The sequence below is a fragment of the Buceros rhinoceros genome, unplaced genomic scaffold (genome assembly GCF_000710305.1).
Source record: "Buceros rhinoceros silvestris isolate BGI_N320 unplaced genomic scaffold, ASM71030v1 scaffold21728, whole genome shotgun sequence".
Taxonomy (NCBI): domain Eukaryota; kingdom Metazoa; phylum Chordata; class Aves; order Bucerotiformes; family Bucerotidae; genus Buceros; species Buceros rhinoceros.
Window position 1 is genome coordinate 6,085 of NW_010426594.1, and position 451 is coordinate 6,535.

General features: G+C 69.4%; 1 protein-coding gene across 1 annotated transcript in view; it reads left to right on the forward strand.

The window, feature by feature from the left end:
- Nucleotides 1-8: 8 nt before the first annotated feature.
- The window catches only part of LOC104498229 (Na(+)/H(+) exchange regulatory cofactor NHE-RF1-like), a gene marked incomplete at its 5' end in the record, with an annotated part of 2,824 nt that continues 2,381 nt past the window's right edge, over nt 9-451 (forward strand). The window contains one exon of the mRNA XM_010141584.1: nt 9-95. Coding sequence (XP_010139886.1) covers nt 9-95 — 87 coding nt within the window. The remainder of the gene's footprint in view (nt 96-451) is intronic.

Genomic DNA, 451 nt, shown 5'->3' on the forward strand with positions numbered 1-451 from the left:
GTGACAAGACCCGCCCGGGGCAGTACGTGCGTGCCGTGGACCCCGGCTCACCGGCCGAGGCAGCAGGGCTGGCCCCCCAGGACCGCATCATCGAGGTATGCTGGGGCTGGGGGGGCATCTCCCGGAAAAGCTCGGGGCTGCCTCGCATTCCCCGGGAGGGAGCTGCCCTTTGCTGGGTCACTGCGTGGTGTCCCTGCTGCCAAGGGTGACTCACGGTGCAGCCGCCCAGCCTGTGCCAGCCTGCCAGTCCCCACCCAGGCGAGCAGCCTGGCGGAGGGCTGGGGCTTGAGCGCTCCTTAGCTGGGTGAAGTGGTGGTAGCACGGTCCCCTGCCTGGAGCAGGAGTGTCCCCAGGGTGGGGCGGGCTGAGGACAAAGGGTGCACGATGGCCCCAAGCTCTGCTGCTGGCTCTGACCGGGGTGGGGATGGGAACAGGGGTTGTGACAAGAGGG